The 21,321-nt window shown below is 38.3% G+C and overlaps 1 protein-coding gene across 1 annotated transcript in view; it reads right to left on the bottom strand.

Annotated features, from left to right (window-relative positions):
* Positions 1 to 1,789: 1,789 nt before the first annotated feature.
* dnah10 (dynein axonemal heavy chain 10) overlaps positions 1,790 to 21,321 on the bottom strand; it is a 27,400-nt gene continuing 7,868 nt past the window's right edge. The window contains 48 exon segments of the mRNA XM_016244329.1: positions 1,790 to 1,936; positions 2,035 to 2,180; positions 2,284 to 2,464; positions 3,325 to 3,492; positions 3,625 to 3,836; positions 4,012 to 4,143; positions 4,224 to 4,395; positions 4,679 to 4,774; positions 4,880 to 5,089; positions 5,165 to 5,365; positions 5,598 to 5,781; positions 6,415 to 6,569; positions 6,658 to 6,812; positions 6,900 to 7,004; positions 7,224 to 7,497; positions 8,151 to 8,380; positions 9,035 to 9,314; positions 9,401 to 9,548; positions 9,634 to 9,855; positions 10,002 to 10,219; positions 10,314 to 10,450; positions 10,591 to 10,772; positions 11,037 to 11,211; positions 11,291 to 11,452; positions 11,760 to 11,957; positions 12,070 to 12,150; positions 12,249 to 12,452; positions 12,592 to 12,763; positions 12,869 to 13,057; positions 13,451 to 13,605; positions 13,733 to 13,734; positions 13,810 to 13,928; positions 14,010 to 14,201; positions 14,315 to 14,461; positions 15,386 to 15,574; positions 15,682 to 15,834; positions 16,034 to 16,168; positions 16,255 to 16,438; positions 16,522 to 16,791; positions 16,919 to 17,142; positions 18,660 to 18,893; positions 18,977 to 19,099; positions 19,193 to 19,426; positions 19,827 to 19,983; positions 20,133 to 20,344; positions 20,437 to 20,615; positions 20,699 to 20,801; positions 20,900 to 21,177. Coding sequence (XP_016099815.1) covers positions 1,790 to 1,936; positions 2,035 to 2,180; positions 2,284 to 2,464; positions 3,325 to 3,492; positions 3,625 to 3,836; positions 4,012 to 4,143; positions 4,224 to 4,395; positions 4,679 to 4,774; positions 4,880 to 5,089; positions 5,165 to 5,365; positions 5,598 to 5,781; positions 6,415 to 6,569; positions 6,658 to 6,812; positions 6,900 to 7,004; positions 7,224 to 7,497; positions 8,151 to 8,380; positions 9,035 to 9,314; positions 9,401 to 9,548; positions 9,634 to 9,855; positions 10,002 to 10,219; positions 10,314 to 10,450; positions 10,591 to 10,772; positions 11,037 to 11,211; positions 11,291 to 11,452; positions 11,760 to 11,957; positions 12,070 to 12,150; positions 12,249 to 12,452; positions 12,592 to 12,763; positions 12,869 to 13,057; positions 13,451 to 13,605; positions 13,733 to 13,734; positions 13,810 to 13,928; positions 14,010 to 14,201; positions 14,315 to 14,461; positions 15,386 to 15,574; positions 15,682 to 15,834; positions 16,034 to 16,168; positions 16,255 to 16,438; positions 16,522 to 16,791; positions 16,919 to 17,142; positions 18,660 to 18,893; positions 18,977 to 19,099; positions 19,193 to 19,426; positions 19,827 to 19,983; positions 20,133 to 20,344; positions 20,437 to 20,615; positions 20,699 to 20,801; positions 20,900 to 21,177 — 8,426 coding nt within the window.

Raw genomic sequence — 21,321 nt, 5'->3', positions numbered from 1 at the left:
TATATATATATATATATATATACAGTATATATATATATTAACTACTTCAGGTCTCAAAATGTGTCCTTGTAGTAAAAAAAAAAAAAAGAAAGAAAAAAACTCACATATTGTTCTTGGTATTGAGTTTGAAATATTCAATTTTTGCTGATGTACCTGTATATGTAGTCAGCTGCATATTTTTGCATGTTTGTGAATAACAGCATCATCAGCATACATTTGACAGACATCAGATATTTTGTTAGCATATATGCTGAACAGCAATGTACTGAGACCTGTAATTGACCCTGTGTGAGGCATCATATACTTCTCACACTGTACATTGCTGCTTAATTGCAATTTCATGGTGACACATGATGAAAAGTTACTGTGACAACTTAAGTATAACACTGTCATTATTTTATATTTATATATTACTTCTGAAAATGAAGAGGCAAAACTTAATTTTTTTAAACCACACAATGAAACTTAGGCTTATTTTAAAATGCAACGAAGGACTTCCATCCAGAAATCCAGTTTTCGAAATGTGCTTTTCGTGATGCCAAAATAAAACACTAGTGCTACGTGTTTTTTACTTTAATATTGTGCCTAAATTCAAAGACAGAATGCAGTGACAAGGGGAAAAACTACATGAACCATGTTAAATAAATAGACATTTTCAGACAACAAGCTCAGACTCGTTCTCCAGATTAAAAGGTGAATGAAGAGCAGGAATAAATGCAGTATGTGAACGTGGGTGTATGCTAAATACAGTGCTCATTCCTCACCTTCTATGACAGCCTGCTTCACTGGCTCTAATTCTGGACACTATTTTGGTCAGGTCACTGAAAGACAGGTCACCACCTGTGAGAAAGATAGTAAGAGAATTAGGTCTTTGCCGTGGGCTCTGAAGAAGGGTAAGTTGTATGTTACTAAAACCGATTGTACCTCACATACAAAGTTTTGGGAGATTGGTACAAAACTTAATTTTAGAAATCTGCTCACCTTAAAGCCAGTTCTTTTTTAATGGATGGAAAACATAGAACCGAGTCACTCTTATGAGTCGGTTCTTTCCATTAAGTTCACAAAGATGAGTTACTGATTGAAATTAGTTTGAAAAGTAGAAATAACTCCATTCACTGAAAACAATGAACACGGTACCTGAAATATATAAAAAGATGAATATTTTTTATTTTTATATTTAGCTTCATATTTATTTTAATTTTAGTATTTTTAGAGCTTCAACTTGAAAGAAAATTAGAAATGAGCTCAAATAAGTTTAGATTTTTGAAGAATATGTTTTTCATCTAATATTTATATTTTATTTATCTTGTTTCAATTAAAAAATATTTGTATTAATTTTAGTTTTAGTTAAAAATTACAACACTGGTTCAAAGTATCTACATGAAGAGAGTCTGGAAAACAGATTGGGATGTCAATAATTAATTTTTTGGCAGGTTTTATAAACAAGTTGTGATTTTCCTTTTTGGCTTTAGCCAAATTACTCTAACATTTTGAGATTTTGAGAACAAAGCATAGGAAGTGTCATTAGATAAAAAAGTGATTCCTATTTAACATTTAAGTGAAATCAATTAGACAAAACTGAACGCAACAGGTCCTGGCAGCAATAATTAGTGTGCTGCCACCTAGTGATGAAACAAAACGCCTCAACAGCACAGGTCTTTTGAAATTGTAATAAAATCATTGGTCACAAACAATATATTCTATTATTTTATTACTTTATTAATCATTTTAAAGTTATTAAAGTTTAAAAATCTCTCATAAATAATTTAATATTATCACAGTTAGACTATCAGTCAGCATTGAGGCACAGACATACTCCCTGCAGTACCCAGTGAGAAATGTGCTTGGTGGTGAAAAGATCAGCCTCAAACACCAGTCCAACACCCATAGCATTCCTCCTCATAGAGGTAGTGTAGACTGGAGTCCTCAGGGTGTTCTATAAAGTAAACCAAAAATACACATTGATTACAGATTACAAGTATTTCCAGGCAGATATTTCAAGACATCATGATAAAAAAATATGAAGGATCTTACCTGGAGTTTGAGGCGGCGTGCTTCAATGGGAATGATTTTGAGAATGGGTAGTTGAGACACTAAAACTCTGGGTTTGCTGCGCACCAGACAGCCTTTTTCAATGTCCCAGTCTGCCCCCTCCAGATACAGGCCTGATACAAAACATCCTAACAGAGAAAAGAAAGAACGTGTTTTTAACCTGTGCTTGAGTCTCAGTGTCCTCATGTTAATTTTTTTATGTGCAGGGTGTTGTGTTGTGTTGTGTCTCACCCTGTCCTGGTCTCTCTTTGACCTCATCCTCACTCCTGTAGTGTGTAACCTGTGTGTAAAGAGTGGAGTGATCCAGAGGCCAGCCGTTCTTCCTGCAGGTGGCCTGGACCAGTGCTGTCAGGTATGATTCTGGGATATGCAAGCCTGACAGCCACATCACACAGGGCTCTCCCTCATCCACCTACATAGATGAAAAACAATATGAGGAAAATTTTTATGTATGCATGTATGTATGTATGTAGTTAGTTAGTTAGTAGCCCATTTGATAAATTCAATTAGAAGTTCATTTACAGGACCCGACCTAAACATTTTTAAACAGACAATAGGGGGCAGTAACACCTCTGTTGTTCATCCAAGTGAATAGATCGACTATGGTTCAAAAGTTTGGGGTCAGTAAGATTTTGAAAGTCAATTTTTAAATTGTTACCAAAAAGTCTATTTCAAATCAATCTGTTCTTTTGATTTTTATCAAAGTATCTGAAAAAAATTATCACAGTTGCCACAAAATATTAATATCAATATAATACTGATAATATTAAGAAATGTTTCATGACCACCAAATCAGCATATTAGAATGATTTCTGAAGGATCATGTGACACTGAAGACTGGAGTAATGCTAAAAAAATCAGCTTTGCCAACAGAGAAATAAATGACATTTTAACATGTTAGCAGACAAGTTATTTTAAATTGCAATACTATTTCACTGTTTTACTGTATTTTTCATCAAATAACAGCATTGGTGAGAATAAGACACTTATTCTCCATATTAAAAAAAGAATACAGAAAAAAAAAATCATGAAAAAGCCTTACCAACCCAAACAAAATAGTAGTGTCTCAGCCATTTCAAATAATCAGGCAATTGATTGGTCTGTCTATCCTATTCTTGCTTATACATTTTAACAAAATTATTTTGTTAAAAATTTAGCTTTTTGTTACTTACTGTCCTATTATTTTAAATAATAGGACAGTAAGTAACAAAAAACTAAGAGGGTGCCTTTCAAAAAAATACTGTCTTATATGGTGTGATATTTGATTCTCACCCATGAGCTGTACTGTTCGTGTCGCCTCTTGAAGTGGATCATCCAGTTCCCCAGAGACTTTAGAGTATCTGGTGCCAGTTTCCTCCAGATAACAGGAATCTGCCCGTTAAACAGAGCTCTCGCCACCTCATCCAACTCGCTGCTCATTCCAACCTCACCAGCCAGGGCCTTTAGACAGAAAACACACAAACATGGTCTGCTGTGAAACCTACCACTTTTAATGAACCATAAACAGTTGTATTAATTGTAAGCTGGAACAGTTTTTGATTTTTTTTGTCTCTTTGTCTTCATGTCACTCACTCGCTGGAGCTCAGCCAGAGACCGGATCATCCTAAGGGTGAGTTTATTAAAGCGTTCCAGCTCTTGTAGCAGCACTACAGACGTTGGAGAGATCTCCAGCCCCAACTTCTTGCGAATCACGTCCAGGTCAAACACTTCAGGTAGTTTGCTCTGAATGTCCCGTGCCACCTGGCTGATGTACTCATCTCTGCTAATGCCACCGCCAGAGTCACCTGGAGATTTTACATGGCAGTAAATATATTTATAGCATTTTGAAAACAACTGTTATTTACTGATATGTCAAATATATTAATTGTATGTATATTTAAATTTGTATATTGTTAATATGTAGGCACAATTGTAATAGTGATCATATTTCAGTATTGTAAAGCAATATAAACCAGGTACCTGTCTGTGGTTGTAGCTCAATAAGATGAGTCCATATGTCTCGGGCAGCCTGTGTGTAGTATCCGATCTCAGCATTAGGGTGCAAACCAAACACCTCTGCTGTGTTAGCAAGAGGCAGCGACTCTATCTCATCTGCAAAGTGTGGAGAGTTTGAGTGTCTGTCAAATTCAAACCAGAGTCTTTCTGATGGTAGATTGTAGGAAGCAACATACCAGCATAAACCTGCTTGGGTCCATCTGGTGGGATATTGTAGTCCACATCTTTATTGTGAAAAAAGTGGAAGGGCTGGAAGGTGTCGAAGATGAAGTCGCCCAGATACTCATCCATGTAAACTGTGAGGATCCTACGATCAAAGCTATCAATAGCTCTGCCACCATACATCACCTGAGACAAACCAGACAAAATGCTTTACTATATTTGACAAATGTTCCTATTTCAATAGATTTCAAAATGTTATTTATTCCTGGGATGGCAGAAGCCATTATATTTATTTCCATTGAAAACCTTTATTTTATTTTTTCATTATTTTTGTGGAAACCATGATTCCATTTTTTAGGATTCTTTGATCTACAGATATCATTATAATTTTTTTATTTTTCTTTATCAATTTTTCTTGTTCCTTTCTGCTTATAAAATGACACAATTAACTTAAATGTGATTTTTTTACCTCGCCAATTAGGTATTTGAGACTTGCCCATGGTATCATGGCATCTCCTTGAGTGTGAGCTTTGGTCAGGTAGGTGTCCAAAATTTCCATACACACCTGAGAGGCAATGAAACAACATAATTGAAAAACAATAAAACGTTTCTTAAACTAACCTTAAACTACCTGAACATTTCAAGCACCTTTGGGTTAAAGGAGACTTACCAGGAAGTCAGACTCATTGAAATCATAAGGCACATTCCAGCCGATCTTGCCATACTTGCGTCTTTCCTGAACCACAGCATGGAAGAAGGCCAGCACATAAACCAGACTGCGAAAGGCTGGGTGAGGACAGTTCATCACCTTATCATTAGGGATCTTAAAATACGTTGACCTCATGTTCAGCTTCAGTCCATTTGGAGGTTCAGTCACAACCTGAAGGTGACAAATGTGTTAACATGGAAATGGATATTCACACATTAAATGTTCACACATTAAATGTGTGCTGACCTTGAGGGATTTCTGCAGGATGCCGATGGGAAAGTCTTTAATGGGGTCTGTGGTGAGCCAAAGGCGGAAGTCTGGGTGGGGTTTAGTGATTCTTTCCAGTGCTTTCTCTAGATCCTTCAGCCATTTCACTAACAGGTGACAGTTTTGCAGCATCAGCCACTGGCCTCGTGCCACTGCGGTTTCCAACAGTTGCAATGCAACCTGAAACAAAAAATGTCATATCTGTACCTTTTTACAGATTGTCTTGTAGAGTTCAAGGATAGATTTCCCAAATACGTCTGTTATCATATTACTGGTGGTCAAGATGCAATGCAGCACTGCAGTGCACTGTGCTGGTGTCAGATATCATAACTATAACATACAGACCTGTAGCATATAGATAACATACAGACCTGTAACATATAGATCTGTATTTGTGGAAGAGCACATTTACCTTTTCCTGTCCCTGCCCCATGGCAAGAAATTTGAGTCTGTTGGCCCCAAAGCCGGAGCGTTTGGCTAACTTCATCAGATCACTGGCTGGTTCTGAGCCTGGACTCAGAATAAACACAATGGGAGAGTTTGGGGAGCTCTGGTCAAAGATGGCTTCAAAACTGATCACGGGGGGCTGAACGTATCTGAGTGACACAGTAAAGAAGTGAGAAAGAGAAAGTTAGCACTTATTCTCCTAACAAATGCCATTGTTTCTGATTGTCGTTCATTAAAATCTTGAATGTTTGTAATATGAACATTAAGGCTGGAATATACTGCATTACTTCAGCCCATGACTTTTGTTTTTGTTACAATTAGCTTTTTTTTTTTTTTAACTTAGTTCATACCAGTCGGAGGATATAAACAAAGTTTGATATTTTCATCCATATTTAGAACACACTGTTTTCATTTGTCATGCATTTACTAGCAACCAGGCGCATATTTCTAGACAAATTCTGCCCAGTTTTTCTCTATAACAATTTTACAAGCCAGCAAAAATTTTAAAAGTTATGCAGTGCATTCCACCCTTAAGTCTTCATTGCCCCTCCAAAGTGCTTACTAAAGTTTTATTTTTATAGTGCCTTTCCAAAAACCCAAGGTTGCTTTACAAAGTTAGATTAAAAATAGACAAATAACAATCAAATATAACCAAACTACAGTTCACAGACCAAGAGCTGAAGAGTAATATCTCCAAATATAACAAATATAATCTTAAAAGGTCTTAAGAGTTTTTTTAAGATGCTGATGTTATGCATAAGTTAATTTCTGTTTCCTCGTACTTCTCTCCCATGGTAAGCGTGACGTAATCACTGACAGCACGATAGACTCGGTCCAGCCTGAAGCAGCGCATCAGCAGAAGCTTCTGGAAGGGAGTGAGGTTGTCCTTGTACTTCACGGGGAAAGAAGCCTGCTCTGGAGCATCCAAATCGTACCACTGCAGCAGAAACAGAAAGACATTATGGGTCGGACTCCATATCTCACAGTGGGTTCATCAGGTGTGTTTGATGATTTCCGCCACTCACTTTCCTCCATTCCTCAGGATTCTTTTCTATATCGTCTGCTAAAGTACCAAATTCATTAGGAAAGAGTTCCATAAGGCGCACTATATCCTCCCAGCCTTGATCAGGCAGCCAGTCACACAGCTTTTTACGTTTGCTTTTTTCCAAAGAGAGATTGCCTGGAGAGAGAGGCCATAATAACCATTAGATATGGTTATTATGGTTATATTGTAAAAGAGGGAGAGAAGTCTTCCTGAAGCTTCTACCTTTGAGGAAGAACTCTAGTTCATCCTGGGGTGATCGGCCCTCACCCTGCTCGATCTTAATGGTCATGTTGAAGGAGAAGAGAAGTTTGTGTCTTTCAAACAGACCTAAACAACAATGCAAACAGAAGTTTGGTTTAAATCCATTGAAGAAATAACAGTGATTTCATTTCAGTTTTTTCCTGTCATCACTAGCTGCTAATGTTCATGGACTATAAAAGGTCTTAATCAGATGGTATGCTCTTTAGCAGTTAATTACAGTATATAACAAAAAAGTTTCAATTTGTGATCAGAATCCATTAGACTTTAAGAGTTTAACAGGCTCACCAGTACAGCCATAGTTATAGATATTCTGTGTAAGTGTATCCATGATGTTCTTCAGTCTAGTGGGCAGGATTGAGTTGGGCATAGACTTGGACAGTGAGAGGTCAAACACCTCTAAAAAGGAAGCAAGTGAATACTGGTACATGGTGTTGACCAGAGCCATCTCAGCCAGCACAAAGAACAAGACAGCTCCCCGCTTGGCAGCCGGACGGTAGCCGTCTCTCAGTGTCTCAATATCTTTGGCTGTCTTTTCTGCCAGCTTCAGTTTTTCGAACACCTTTTGGAGTCAAATAATGATTGTTAAATTGTAAACTGCACATATCCTGTTAAATTTAATTAATCCGTATGTACACTAACATTCAAAAGTTTGAAGACGGTACAAAATTATTAATTTCATTAAGCAAGGATGCATCAAATTGATCAAAAGTCATAGTAATGACTTTTATATGGGTACAAAAAAAATCTGATTTCAAATAAATGCTGTTATTTTGAAATTTCTATATCAAATAATCCTGAAAAAATGTATAAGCACAAAAATATTAAGCAGTGCAACTGTTTTCAACATTGATAATAATCAGAAATGTTTCATGAGCACTAAATCAACATATTGGAATCATTGTGTGCTAGATCGTGTGACACTGAAGACTGCAGCAATGTCTGCTGAGAATTCAACTTTGCCATCACAGGAATAAATAAGATTTTAAAATATATTAAAATAGAAACATCTGTCAAATACAGTAAAGTATTTTTTGTCATTTTGCCACTGTATGTTTGATCAAATAAATGCATTCTTCGTGAGACATCTTTTGAAAACATTAAAAAATCTTACCAATCCAAATTTTTGAATGGCAGCGTACTAGTCTCTGTGATAAATATTTATGAAATAATTAATAGGCCATTATGCATGTGTGTGGTGTGCAATTAACTAACCTCACTGGCTTTGGTCTTGGTTTCTTCCAGAGTCTGTATGAGCTCTACGTTATCTAGCATGTTTCCTGTGGAGGTGGCCAGCTCTCTCAACAGCGAGTCCTCAAGGTCTTTCAGCAAACGTTTGTTCTCACTAGTCTCTTGAATAAGCCGTTCTCTCTGCTCCTCCTTGTCCTTCTGCTCAAATCCCACAATAACACTCAGCAGCTGGTCTTCCAGGCCCTTTAGGGTTACTGAAAAAACAGAAAGATTAAATGAAAAGCTGTAAAGTCCCAGACTAAACGCATATTCACATCCAAGTCAGAAAAAATGCATTTTGACTCCTAAAATGTTTGACTCCCAACTCAATCCGAGCAGCTGAGTCCTTAGCCATCTTCAAGAACACGACTAAAAACACATCTGTTCCATCTTTATTTGACCCTCTAACTCTAGCACTTTTTATTCTATTTTAATTCTATCTATATAATATCTATTTATCTTCTTTTTTTATAAAAAAAAAAAAAAACACTAGCTTTCTATTTTTCTCTATTCTATCTACTTGTTTTTCTTTGTGTGTGTGTGTGTGTGTGTGTGTGTGTATATACCTTGCTACGTGTACTGCGTTAGGCTATCTGAGACTTGACATTTGCATTTATATATTGTTGCTCTTTTGTTAGTTTTGACTGCTTCTATTGTCCTCATTTGTAAGTCGCTTTGGATAAAAGCGTCTGCTAAATGACTAAATGTAAATGTAAAAACTAGGTGATTTTTTTAAACTGTAATTAAAATAATGATCAAAAATTGGCACTGGACTCAGTGTGAATACATTTGTGATAAATTGAGAGTGTTGTATACTTCCAGGTGTTGAGACCTGGTGTCAACTGATTTGCTAAAAAGTTTGCTCTCACCTGTGTAATTGATAACCATGGCCTTCCCAAATACTGCAGGAGAGAACTTGGGGTTTGCAAGTTTGGTATTGAGGTAAAGTTTAAAGTTGGGATCATAGTCAACTTCCTTATCACCAAGTACGACAACCTGACGTCCCTCTGGCCCTTTTACATTCTTATCAAGGACGTTGTCAATAACTGGATCAATATATTCATCCACATCTTGGAAAAGGAAGGGGAAACCATACTTAATGGCTAGCTCCAGCCCCTTCAAGAAGTCTGGGTCATTGAATGATGAGATCTGAAAATCAGAATATTGATTATAAAAATAGACCAAGATTGATTACATATAAACAAAGCAGCCTTAAGTGATATAATGACGTAAACCTTCAGATTGCTCTTCTCTTCCTTCTTTTTGATCCAGTTGAGGGCTTGCTGCTGGGGGTCAATGCACAAGGGGAAGCGGCTGGATCTGGTGGTCAGGATGCCATTCTGCACTGAAAGTTCATCTGGAGGAAGACCTTCAGATCCCCATCTAAGAGAATGCACACAGTTTTTCCGTCATCACAAACAAATACACAATTGATTTCTATTCTTCTACACATCACTTGGTGACTCACCTGCTGATCTCCACCTCATCAGTGAGCAGGTTTTCTATTCGGAAAGGCTGGCTCAAAGGAATGCCTCTCTCCAGGACATCTGCCTGCCACACCTCATACACCATTTCATAGCGAAAGTCCCAGCTAAATGCTCCCTCGTAGCTGAGGAAGGCAGCACAGACCAGACAGTCTCCTAGAAGACGCACTCGCCGCTGCTGCAGCTCCTCCAGGTCCTCCATCCAGCTATATGCAGATAGACATACAGCACATGACTAATGACTAAAATCTCATTTAGCTTGAAGAGAATAATTTAAACCTTGATGTCAGGAATCGGTTCTTCTATGAGTCATTTGCATTCAGGTTTTTATCATTTTAATGAGTAGGCTGACCGCTTATTCTCTGATCCCAGGCCTGAGATGAGTTTGTCAGCAGCAATGAGTCTTCTCTCCATGACCTCGGCCTCCTCCTGAAGAAGTTGCTTTTCTGTCATGGCAGCCTCATATTTGTCTCCAAGAGTTCCAAGCTCTTTCTGGATGGCACTGAGCTCATTCTGGATTCGCTCCAGCTCACGTTTGCTCTGGAAGAAATTCCTCTCCAGACGAGCTACCTTTAAATGTAATTTTGTGATTTAATTTCAGCTAAATGAGATGTAATAAACTTTACGCAACTGGTATAGTCTCAGTTATATAAGCATATCAGACCTTCTCTCTCTTAGGTTTGATGTCTTTGGCCACATCACAGTAACCCATGACTGCCTCCACGAACCTTAGCATGCCAGAACCAGCTTTACTGATGGCTTGCATCTCCTCCAAACTGGTGTTGAGGTTCCTTAGGTAGGCTGGTTATATGGCAAGGAGAAGGTAATACAATAGATCATCAGAATTTTCATGGGTGGGTTTACGTTAAAGAGTTAAACACCTCCTCATGGCATTGGGATCACAGAGTAGCATCAAGATGAATACATCGAGGGTGGTTTACCTTTGACAGTCTTGACTTGATTGCCAGTGATTGAGTCACAGTCCATTTCCATAAGCGATCGCAGGAAGTTGGCCTCTGAAATCATGCCCTTGGCTGTCTTCCAGCTGATTTCTTTATAGCCACGTATCACCAGGATGCACTCGCACACAACCTGCACCTGTTTGGGTGGCTTGGCAAATGATCTACAATACCACAAACAAGAGGGTGGAGGAGAAGATGAGCACAGAACCATACATGTAAATCATGTAGACCAGAAAAACACTTTGCCTATTTTTCTTTTTCTGTTTTATATATATATATATATATATATATATATTTTAAAAATACAAATTAAATATGTTTTTTTTTTAATTCAACAATGGAAAAAAGTCCTACATATGATTTACAACTTTATGAGAATGTTGTGTTTTGATTTAGTGTTACGAGTCAAGAAGCACAGTGACCACCTGATTTCTGTGACATCAGATTTGTCCAGGTCTTGCAGGGCGAGGCGAGCAGCTTCTAAAGCAGGCAGAGCCTCAGCTAGAGAGCTCTCAGCATCCTTCTTCTCCACCACTATCACCTTATTCTGTTCCTCTATCTCTTTAGCCTTCTCCTCTGCCAAGGCTTTCTTCTCCTCCGCTGAAAGAGACAGAGTTTACAATCTATTTTTGACTTGATATAAATTACCTATAGTGCTTGTATGTGATGTTATACTAACCAACAGCAGTATTAGAGCAGATCTCTTCTAGAAGGATCTCACAGGCTGAAGTCTTCTCTGCCAGCACCACTTTCTGCTCAGCTAGCTTGGTGTTAAGCTCTGCTAGCTGCCCGCTTGCCTCCTTCAGCTTATCCAAACCTCCTTCTAGACGTTTATATTGTGCTGGATAGTGCATACAGATTAGTGTTATTTTAGTATTTATATATTATTATAGTCTTTATTAATATTTGGAATTATATTTTTTTTTTTAGATTTTCTGTTTTTGTTTTAATTTCAGTCATTTTTTTGTGATTTTGTCATCTTTATTAGTTTCAACATTTCAGTTAGTTGCCACAGCAACATTTCTAATATTTATTGTTTTTTTTATTTTAGTTTTAATTAACAATAACAACACTGATACAGATGCAGTATGATATTTCAAAATCACATACGAATGTTCCCAAACAGCTAAAGAGAAATTTGCTCTTACCCAGTATGTATTTATCTTTATCCTCAAGCAAGTTGGAGTAGGTGCTAATGAAGTCCAGGTAGTTTTTTGGGGTGACGTAGTTGCTGCGACGGAGTGTCTGCAGGAACAGTTTACTATACTCGCCTACAGAGCTGTGCACCATGCACACGTGAGCAATCACTGCCTCTGAATGACACTCTGGGATCATTGGATTCTCACCTGGAATGAGACACAATACTTAAACTAGCATGAATGAGCTGCATTGTTGTTGGCTGTTGAAAAATAATGATCATATCTATAAACTGCATTAAATTCTCTAGTCAAGACAAACCTAAGAAGGAATTGGCCACTGCTTGTAGGGCCTGAAGGGGCCATGGGGAGAACCAGTCAATGCTTGTATTATTAACCAATCCTGATGCACAAAACACACACAAGTGAAAAAAAAACAAAGATCATATGAAACTCTGAAAGTAACAGTAAGACCTCATTTTTGATACATTGTTCACACACCTGGGAAATTCCTACAACGTGTTCTGAGAGTGTCTCCTACAGGTGACATGGCCAGCACTATGTGCAAGTTGTTGGCACTCTTATTGACAAAGTATTGCCATACACTCTCTTTCGAAGGACCAGAGCCATTTTTCATAGCCTCATCTCGCAGCTGGTTCAGGACTGATTCCTTCTCGTCATCAGGGAACAGTGCTGGAACCATCCCTGACAACACACAGTAATTGCTGTTAGCATTTCATTTTAATACAATCCAAAAAACGGTGACATTTGTTCATGTTTGCATCCAAAGGAATTCAAAGTAAATAGTTTAATTAAACTTCATTAAGTCAGTTGTTTTAAATACCTGATGTAAGCATGTTGTTGATGAGCTCCAGAAAACCTTCCTCAGCCACATGGGCATCAGTGAACAGGAAGACCATTTTCTTATTCTCTATACCCAATTTAAGGTACAGAGTTTTTAGATCCTCACGCAAGTTAGTCTCTGAGTATCCTCTACTAAGCACAATTTCAAACACCTATAAACAAACACATAGCTAAATTACCAAATTAGAACAAAATAAATAAAAGTGGAAAAAATACAGGAAACATTACATACAAAACAGATTGAGCTGATGAATTACCTCATATCCTGCAGTGAAGGCAGCGAGCTTTGTAAGAGACTGCTTTCCTGAACCACCAACGCCAACCAGCAATGCATGACTACGGTCCATTCTGATGATGCGGTGAATGATGGTCAGGTGTTCCAGAGCATCATCAAAAAGCACCAAGTTCATCCTGGTCTTATTTTCATTATACTCCTCCAGGATCTCCTACAGGGGTCAGAGAAAAAAAGTGTTATAACCAACAATAAAAGCTTCAGACTGCCAAGTTTGTTCATTTTCAGATATACTAATGACTTTCTGCTTTGAAAAGGGTGTTTACAAGTAATGTATGAATTGAAAAAAATATATAGCAATGGCTGCTGAAAATTATACTTTGCCATCACAGAAATAAATTACATTTTAAAATATATTAAAGTAGAGAACAGTTATTTTAAGTTGCAATTATATTTCACAATATTCCTTTTTTTTACTGTATTTTTGGTGGTGTGCATAAAAAACATATTTCAAAAACATGAAAAATCTCAGTATTTCCAATCTTTTCACCAGTAGTGTAGATTAGTAGAGAGAAGGAAAAAAGTTTATAGAGAAAGGGACAGAAACGCAAAGAAGAAGCGATGAGAAGTAAGCTGCTTTACCAAGGATGTCAATGAATTTCATATCAGGGTTATGAATGTATTTTGAGACCATGGAGCTCCAGGGAACCCACTTCTTTTGGGTTCCATCAAAATGAAAATCATAGAGAGTAGGGAAGTAAACTGCAAAATTAAATGAAAGATTAAAAATAAATTAATTACACAATAAGAATACATTATTAAAACAAGTTATAAAATTATGCATGCAGTTTCAGGTGTGGTAAGAAACACTTATATTTCTTTAATTCACCGCTATTACAAAGCATGGCAAAAAATATCATAATTATAATTTTTTTATATATATATTGTTTATGAGTAGACAAAGACCTAGTCTGTGATTGGCAGAGTGTGTTGATCACCACAGATTTCCCTCCTCCTGTCGGTCCAACCACCATGGTTGTGTGTCTGGTCATCATGGTCTCATACATTTGCACCACTTTGTCCACCTACATTCACAATTTTAGTCATGAATCAGTACACTTAATCATTACAATCCATTGAGAATGAGTTCTGAAGGGAAGAATCACCTGGTTGGGCAACACAATACATTTATTCTCCTGCAAGGTGGCCTCTACAGCGTCATTAAAGCTGGGGTAACGCACACGTGGGCAGTCAAGCCCGGGGAACAGATCTGAGATAAGGCCCAAAAACAGAGGAACGTCCTCAAATACAAACTTGGGCAGGTTCATATCTCGAAGAGCCCTCATTAAAACGACATCCTAGAGGGAGTAAAGAAAGGAGAAAAGGAGAGAAAGAAAACAGGAGTACATTTGTGACTACAGTTCACTGAGGTGGGTTGGAGGAGGAGAGGATGATGCAGAGAGATCAGTACCTCACTGAGATCAGGTGAACCTCTCTTTAGCTCCCCTGCCATTACTAACACTGACTTCAGTGCTCTAAGCCCAAAGTCATAGTGTGACTGTTTAGACAGCTGCTCCCGTGCTAGTTTGTACAGCACTGTCATCTTCTTTGCCAAAACCTGCAAGTAAATCATTTATGAAATTAGTTTTCTGTTTGCCTGTTTACACAATTAAAACCACTGAGGTCTGAGGACCGTTGTTCAATGTTCATGTGCATGTTTTTGATTTTTAAAAATTCCATAATTTATTCTATATTTATATTTATTCTAATTAGTAATGCTTTTGTGAGATTCTATTGAAACTTAATCTAAGAATTTTTGTGAATGACCAGTAGAAATGTCTAACAGCTTTGTATTGCTGTATTTCCACACAAAATAGGCAACAAAACACGTACACACATTAGATTATTTTTCTTTACAAAGACATATATTTTAAAGTGATAGTTCACCCTAAATTTTTAATTCTGTCATACTTCTCTCCTATGTCATTCCAAAGCCATAAGACTTTTATATTTTTAATAAAACCTTTTTGAAGCATTCAAGTGTTGGTTGCATGTACTTTTACTGGAGTCACCGAAATCTCTTAGGTTTCATTAAAAATATATGCAAAGTTCTGTCATGAAACTCTACATGGCACAGGCTGATGGGTCCTTAACGTAAAGTGATGATATTCTAAGCATTAAAAGACTTGGCACAAGCTGATTGGTTCATGTTCCATACGCAGCCAATGAGCTTGCTGCTTTACATTTAAATGGTTGGTTAGCATTCACTTGAGCATTTTGCAGCGTGCTTTCAGAGTTCCTCTGAAACCCTTCACCTTCCCCAGCTCCACCTGTATAGATCTGCTACGGGTTATTTTATGTGCTATTTGTGTAGCAGCGTTATGTCATGTTGTCATGATAGAACTTCATTTATGTTTTGAAGATGAACAAAATACTTATGGTTTGGAGGGACTTGTGGGGTGAGTAAATGATGACTGAATTTTCTACTTCATTTAATCTACTGAAAGCCCAGCCTTCATTTTCACAAAGAAGGAGTCCCCACCTTAGCCATGAGGAAGCCTTCAGAGAAGAGCATGATTTCACAGATCTGCTGCAGGTCCGGTACAATGACTACCACTGGTCTGAATAAAGCTTTCACTGACTCTGGAAGTTCTGTGCGGCCAGCATAACCAGGGTTCATCGTGATGAAGATCCCAATACGGCTATCCAGACTGATTTCTTGACCTTCAAACTAACAACACAAAGCCTCAGAGACACTCAGAGCCTGAAATAATTACAACAATTATCTTTCAGTATTTGACTAGTGGCTCAGAAAAAATATCCCATTAACAAACTCACATGAAACCTCTTGAGGTGCAGCATTAGAGCGTTTCGGATGGTTTGGATCTGGGAGGAGATGACTGACAGCACTGAAGCGTCAATGCGGTTGAACTCATCAAAACAGCCCCAGGCTCCACACTGAGCTAAACCAGAAAGGATTTTCCCAACAGCCTAGAGGATAAGAAATCAAAATCTAATTTAATAACACATTTAAATGATCGGGAAGTGACATTAAAGACATCTAAACTTTAACAAAGGATTTCTATTTCAAATAAAAGCTGTTCTTTTGAACTTTCTATTTATCAAAGAATTCTGGAAAACAAAAATGTGTCACTACTTCCACAAGAATACAAAGCAGCACATCTCTTACCATGTAGTCCATGCCCTCTCCACAGTTGGTGACCACACACAAAAGCCCCAAAGCTTTAGCCAGATCTTTAGTGGATTCAGTTTTCCCCGTACCCGCAGGACCGGCTGGTGCTCCACCCAGGAACATAGACAAGGCCTGACAATACATGATACCATGTTTTAATAAGACATGCACATACAAAACAGGCCATTTAGAGCCAGACAACTGTGTTGTCAGAGTACCTGAGTAAGTGTGAGGTAGATACGGTCAGTTAGGGGAGTAATGACCAACCGGCCATTCAGCCCCATGTACTCATAGCCGTAGGAGAACTGAGCACTGCACTGCCGCACAAACAACTCATCAGGCTCTTTAACCCAGTAGAATCTCAACTGACTCTCCCATTCAAACTCACGGGCATCTGTGATACTGCCCACAGAAAAAGTGTGTGTTAGGAAGGAAACTGCAACCAATTGGAGGTTTTAAGTGACTGTAAAGTCTTTGTATATTACCTATCTCTGACAAAAGTGTCCACAATATCCCTAGCATGGACATCAATAATGAGCACAGTGTTGATTTTCCGTCTGTCATTTTTCTTTAAGGGTTGTGTGATGCGCCTCACCAGGTCATCGATCAGCTTGTGCATTTTCTTTGCATACTGTTTCAATGCCTGCTTTTCTCCTTGACTCATCCTTTTGAAGACGTCTTCCACCTCCCAGGTCCACCACACCTGGTTTGCCGCCAGCACCACCATTCCCTGGTAGTCAAGCATCCAGTCCACCCTGACGGGCAGGTAGAACGCCACATTATAAAATTTCCACAAATTCTTTCAATCAGACAGACAAGCAAGTTCAATCAGAAATTTTGATTGGTAGCACTGACTCATGATGGTTTAGTGCATGTCCTCACCTAGTCTTTCGGTGGTTGTAGAAGTAAATAGCTTCTTTGGTGATGAGTCTGTTGGTTCTCCTCATCTCCAGCAGCACTCCCGTCATCCAGTCCTCCACACGGCCCTCTGCAGGTACAGGCTGTTTGAGCTCCATCACCTCCCCCTCGGCAGAAACCATTGCACTTGCCACCATCTCTCCATTCATTCCCGTATCAAAACGCAATGCTGCTATGTTGTCATACATCTATGGATGAGGAAAAACAGGATGATTGTTTCATTTATGGTCTGTTGTGCAGCTGTTAATTTTGGACCAAAATTTAGTTAATTTAAATGATTTTAATATATGGTTGAGGAAAGCTTAAAGGGATACTCCACCCCAAAATGAATATTTTGTCATTAATCACTTACCCCCATGTCGTTCCAAACCCCTAAAAGCTTCGTTCATCTTCGGAACTTAATGTAAGATATTTTGGATGAAAACCGGGAGGCTTGTGACTGTCCCATTGACTGCCAAGTAAATTACACTGTCAAGGTCCAGAAAAGTATGAAAGACATCGTCAGAATAGTCCGTCTGCCATCAGTGGTTCAACCGTAACGTTATTAAGTGACGAGAATACCTTCTGTACACGAAGAATACAAAAATAATGACTTTATTCAACAATTCGTCTCCTCTGTGTCTCTCCGCATCACCGTAGCGCCATTTTGGAGAATAACCACTGAACGCAAGCAGCGTATGCTTTTCTGTGTCAGCCGCGACACAAGGATACGTTTTCTACGTGCATTTACGCTTTGATTTGAACAAAAACAGCGCAGAGAGACACAGAGGAGACGAATTATTGAATAAATTCTTTTTTTTGTTTTCTTCGCGTACAAAAAGTATTCTCGTCACTTAATAACGTTACAGTTGAACCACTGATGGCAGACGTGTCTCTCCGCATCACCGTAGCGCCATTTTGGAGAATAACCACTGAACGCAAGCAGCGTATGCTTTTCTGTGTCAGCCGCGACACAAGGATATGTTTTCTACGTGCATTTACGCTTTGATTTGAACAAAAACAGCGCAGAGAGACACAGAGGAGACGAATTATTGAATAAATTCATTTTTTTTGTTTTCTTCGCGTACAAAAAGTATTCTCGTCACTTAATAACGTTACGGTTGAACCACTGATGGCAGACAGACTATTCTGACAATGTCTTTCACACTTTTCTGGACCTTGACAGTGTAATTTACTTGGCAGTCAATGGGGCAGTCACAAGCCTCCCGGTTTTCATCCAAAATATGATGAATAATATATATAAAATGACATGGGGGTAAGTGATTAATGACAAAATATTCATTTTGGGGTGGAGTATCCCTTTAAATAATAGTAAGTTGTCTATTTTTTTTATTATTATTTTATTGTACTTGGAATGGGTCAACACGCACAGTTTAACAAACTTTTTGAGCTCATATGACTGGCCAAATTGTACTTGTTATATCCCTGTAGTTCACATTTTCGGACACTTTAGCTCATGTAAACTAATCAAGGTTGACTGTGAATAGTACAATGGTAATGGTAATGGCAGGGGTAACTTGATTGCTTTTGCGTAATGCAGCACTGATGCCACTAGGAAGTCTGCTATTTTACTGGAATTTTAAAAATGAAATGCATGGGAATCATTCCCAAAAAGATCAACAAGCTGCATTTACAAAACAGTTAGGGTGAATATTTACTTCACGCCAACTTTAAAGTGATGCTTTTCTTTAGTACACAAAAGTACCTTGATCATGTGCTCCTGCACACAAGTAGGCTCACTGCTGCCCAGGATACTGAGCAGCTCATCGTCAGAAATGAAGAAAAAACGTGGGAAAGCGTTCCGCTTGGAATCAAGATAATCATTAAGACTCTTTTGACACCTCTCCAAACCATCGCTTAGGTTCTGCAGATCGGCCAGACGATTTGGAACCAGACAGCATCTCTTAATGCCAGGGTCCTTCACTGTGTCAGTCATTATCTGGTGGTATTCAAAAGAGGAGAAGGGATTTACATTCTTTTCAAAAACAGGGTTACGTATTTGTTGTTGGTGCAGAACCTTACTTTTTTGAACATTTTGTCAATATTGTCAAATTTTTTGGCTTCCTCAGGTAGCTGAGTGCGAATGTCACCTCCAATGAAGATGCTTTCCAGGTACATCCATTTTTGCTGTACTAACATCCATACCTACACATTTCAGAATAAAAGTAAAGAAATATGAACGTGAGCCAGTGCAGTTTTAAAGTCAAGTTGTTGTTGGCAGTGATGTTTTCCACTGACCTCAATAATCTCACTGATGAGTGATAGATTCTTCTCCCACTGCTGTACAGTGGCCAGGAAGGGACCAACATAGTGGCTGCCTGCCATACTCTGCAGGTTCATGGCATCATCATCCAGGCGCTGAAGGATGTCATCCACAACACCAAGAATGAAACCATGCTCCTGTGTGCCTTTTAAAAACCGCTGCACACTAAATTTCATAGTTTCCCAAGTTGCCTCCACTTCTTTAACTCCCTGTAAAAAATGCACACAAGCATACTCTGTAATCTCTCATCATTTACATTTATTTACCCTCATGTTGTTCTAAAACTATGTGCATCTCTTTCTTCTGTGGAGCATAAAAGAGGATATTTAGAAGAATGTTGATAAGCAGTTTCAGTTCCCATTGACTTATATTGTATGGATAAAAATCAAATGGAAATCATTGTTTGGTTATCAACATTTTTCTTTCTATACTATCTTCTTTTATGTTCCAAAGAAGAAAGGAATGCATGGGTTTGGAATGACCTGAGGGTGTGTAAACAATGACAAAATTTTAGGTGGAATATCTCTTTAATATTTGTGTTGAAATTCAAACCTATAATTGCTATAATAAGAAGTGCAGCTGAATTTAATTATTAATGAGATTTCTAACCTTCTCAATGCCGAGCTCCTTCACAGCTGATGTGACGATTTCACTGATGACGTTGCCATATTTGTGCAGCTCCATGGAGAACATGTTCTCCAGAGTGAAAGTGCTTGGGTTCATCTCAAAGCTGGTGCCTGTCCTCTCCATTAGATCTTTCCAGTGCCTGCAGAAACCAAGTGAGCACTTGAGTCTCATAATGCATATAAAAATAGCTAGTGTTTATCTTAGATTAAGCTAACTTTTTGAAGATCCCTTAAGGCCCATGTTACCTTAAGTTGAAACATTGTAAAACAAAATCTTTAAAGTATTTACCTGTTCCTGAGAGCCTCATTTTTTAGGTCCAAGAGGAGAGGGATTGACTCTTTAAATTCCTTCATGCGGCCCTCCAGGAAGAAAGATACAGGAAGAGCTCTCACATCCTTTGGCAGCTTCCGCAAGCTCTTGATAAGTCCCTCTATACCTTCCTGCAGGAGCTTTATGTCCAGATTCACCCAAAGGGTCTGTGACCACTCTGCCTTAGCCTCCTGATGAATATACACACACTGGTGTCACAACTCCTCAGAACATTTGAACAACATAGTGAGTCAAAGTTTATATAATGAATTGTCATTCTAACCTTCTGGCTTTTATAAATCTCATAAATCTGTCTCAGGCCCTTCATCTCCTTTTGTACACTGAGAAGCTCTGGGTACATAGTGATGGGCAGGTTGAACAGTTTCTCAGCTTTAGCCAGTTCCTGACGGCTTGCCTCTACCCTATCCAGCTCCGTCTCATAGGTAGCCATGATCTTCAAACCTATAAGAGTACAAAAACAAAAGTTATGTAATACTAGGATGGTATTATATGAAAAACAAAACCCATCAGGATAGTACTCTTGCCTTTCTCTAGATCATCTCCCACGGCTCCAGGCCCATGCATGTTGAAGCTCTCTGCAAATATGGAGAGCTCCTGTTTATACTCCTCAATCTGGTTTAGAGTGATCTGATTGGAACATTGGAATTGGAACATTTAGAAATCAAAGACCAAATATATTGCTTCTCTACAGGAATTTAACTTTATTGGTAAATGATCGGTACTACCTCTGCAAAGGTCTTTTTTACTTTTGCCAGGCTGCGGTCAACCCGTCTAGACTCTTTAAAAAGTTCACTCCACAAAATGAAGATGTTTGCAGACAGCTGCACCTCCTCCTCTGTAGTCTTGTATTGTAAAGCAGATAAAATTTATAATTTTATTAGGCAATGATGCATTAAATAGATAAAAGGGAGAGTACCGACATTCATAATGTCAAAAGCTTTCTATTTCAAATAAATTATGTTTTTTGTTAAACTGTCTATTCATTAAAGAATCCTGAAAAAATGTTATCAGGGTTTCCACAAAAATATTAAAGTGCCCCTATATGGATTTTTGAAAATGACCTTTCATGCAGTGTGTAACACAGCTCTAAGTGAATGAAAACATCCTGCAAAGTTTTAAATCTGAAAGTGCACCATGTATAAAGTTA

This window comes from Sinocyclocheilus grahami, unplaced genomic scaffold (assembly GCF_001515645.1).
Source record: "Sinocyclocheilus grahami isolate Dianchi unplaced genomic scaffold, SAMN03320097.WGS_v1.1 scaffold715.1, whole genome shotgun sequence".
Lineage (NCBI taxonomy): Eukaryota > Metazoa > Chordata > Actinopteri > Cypriniformes > Cyprinidae > Sinocyclocheilus > Sinocyclocheilus grahami.
The sequence above is the reverse complement of the archived record's forward strand: the minus strand, read 5'-3'. Positions and strand labels throughout refer to the sequence as shown.